This window comes from Halyomorpha halys, unplaced genomic scaffold (assembly GCF_000696795.3).
Source record: "Halyomorpha halys isolate HHAL.00 unplaced genomic scaffold, Hhal_1.1 Scaffold1647.1, whole genome shotgun sequence".
Lineage (NCBI taxonomy): Eukaryota > Metazoa > Arthropoda > Insecta > Hemiptera > Pentatomidae > Halyomorpha > Halyomorpha halys.
Window position 1 is genome coordinate 4,993 of NW_027107057.1, and position 1,873 is coordinate 6,865.

The following is a 1,873-nucleotide window of genomic DNA, read 5'->3' on the forward strand; positions in this document are numbered from 1 at the left end:
TAGTGATGTAAATATTTGACTAATAAAAATTGTTATTGTGTCTAAAAAATAAATTTATATTTGAGAAATATTGGTTTTAGTATTCCTTTTTTTCTATTTTTCTTCTTTTTTTTTTTGCTTTATTGAAGGTGTTAATTAAAACTGTGATTGATGTCAGTCATTATTAAATATATATATTTTTTTAACTTTGATGATTTTAACAGTTAAGCTCATTTTTCTTTGGATCTTCTTAATAAGTTGTCTTCAAAGAACAAATTTCAAAACTTTGATAACTTTTATATTATTTTATTTTTTATTATATTTAATGAATTAGAATATTTTTTTAAATCTTCGTAATTAACTTTAAAAATTGTATAAGTTAACAATTTCTTTTTATGATAAATTCAATTGATGCTATTGAAGCTATCACAAGCCTAAAATTTGTTAATTTATACTTTGTCTTAATTATTTGAAATGTCGATAAAACAGACAACCTTCATATGCATCAAAAAATTTTAAAAACAAAGGAAAGAGATAAGCGAGGAATTTTTGCATAAGTAAGGAACGACTGTCTAGGATGGTATGGGTTGGGAATGCCTGTTTTCTCTCCCTTTTCCATGAACAAGGCCTCCTTAATGTCGTCATTGTGAATATAAATCAGTTCGAAAAGGCGATTTAAAAGAACACATAATGTTTCGTCTTTCTAATGAGAAATCTCGTCAATGTTCACATTGTGGATATAAATCTGTTCAAGTTAGTAAATTAAAAAAACACATAATGGCCCGTCATACTGATTAGAAACCTCGTCAATGTCCTCGTGGTGAATATAAAGCTGTTCAAATAGGTAATTTAAAAAAAATACATTACGGCCCGTCATTCTATTGGAAAGACTCATCAATGTCCTCATTGTGAATGTAAATCAGTTAAAATAGATGGTTTTCATCAAAATATAATGACTTATCACACTGCTCAGAAGCCAGTGTCATTGCCACCATTGTAGCTATAGAATAGTAAATATTGCTTAGTTAAAATCACATATAACGGCCTGTTATAGAAGACATATTTCCAATACTTGGAAGTCTATTATAACATATTTTGGCACGTCATACTAGTGAGAAGTCTCATCAATGTCCTCATTGTTACATACATCAGTTAGAATAGATTATTTTAATCAACATATAATGGCCCATCACATTACTCAGAATTCTTATCAATGCCATCATTGTGAATTGAAATTTAATTTCACATGTAACAGCTTTTTTTTATAGAAGTCAGCCATATTGGCAATATATGGGAGCTTATTATCAGTTATAATGACCCTCCTTACCATCAAAAAGCCTGTTCATTATTCTCATTGTCAATACAAATCTGTTCAACTATACAAATAACGTCACATATGACTGCCGAGAAGTCTAATTAATGTCCACATTTTATTTGTGACTTAGGTCACAATGGCGATAGAGGGAACTATATATTATACGCAGTGTTTACAATAATCAATTCATGTAACGAACTGTTTCATTATTATGTCTGTAACTGTTAACGCCTTAATAGATAATTACCCTGTAACTAATTGTAAATTGTATTTTTAGTATTTAGTTTTATAGTTTTAGTTATATAGTTTTGTTAGTATTTAATTTAGTACCATTTATTTTTATTTGTAATGTTTTATTTAGATTTAGTTATTTGAAAAGAAAAATGCGTAATTATATTTGTTTGTAATAATGAGTAATAGAGACAGTTGCTAGTGGTGATAATTGTTGCTAAGAGGCGTCACTCTAGCAACGGACCATCTTAGTCTTATAAAGCAGTTCCGGCTAATTAGTTACTGTGGTAGCGTCTAAGCAGCCCTGTCTGCCCTTATAATTTAGTAGTTTGGACATTTTTAGTGAGT

The 1,873-nt window shown here is 28.8% G+C and overlaps 1 protein-coding gene across 1 annotated transcript in view; it reads left to right on the forward strand.

Moving 5' to 3' along the window:
- Nucleotides 1-417, forward strand: part of LOC136795293 (zinc finger X-chromosomal protein-like) — a 2,489-nt gene extending 2,072 nt beyond the window's left edge. Inside the window, exon 2 of the mRNA XM_067045405.1 lies at nt 403-417. Within this exon, the coding sequence (XP_066901506.1) occupies nt 403-417 (15 nt within the window). The remainder of the gene's footprint in view (nt 1-402) is intronic.
- Nucleotides 418-1,873: the final 1,456 nt, after the last annotated feature.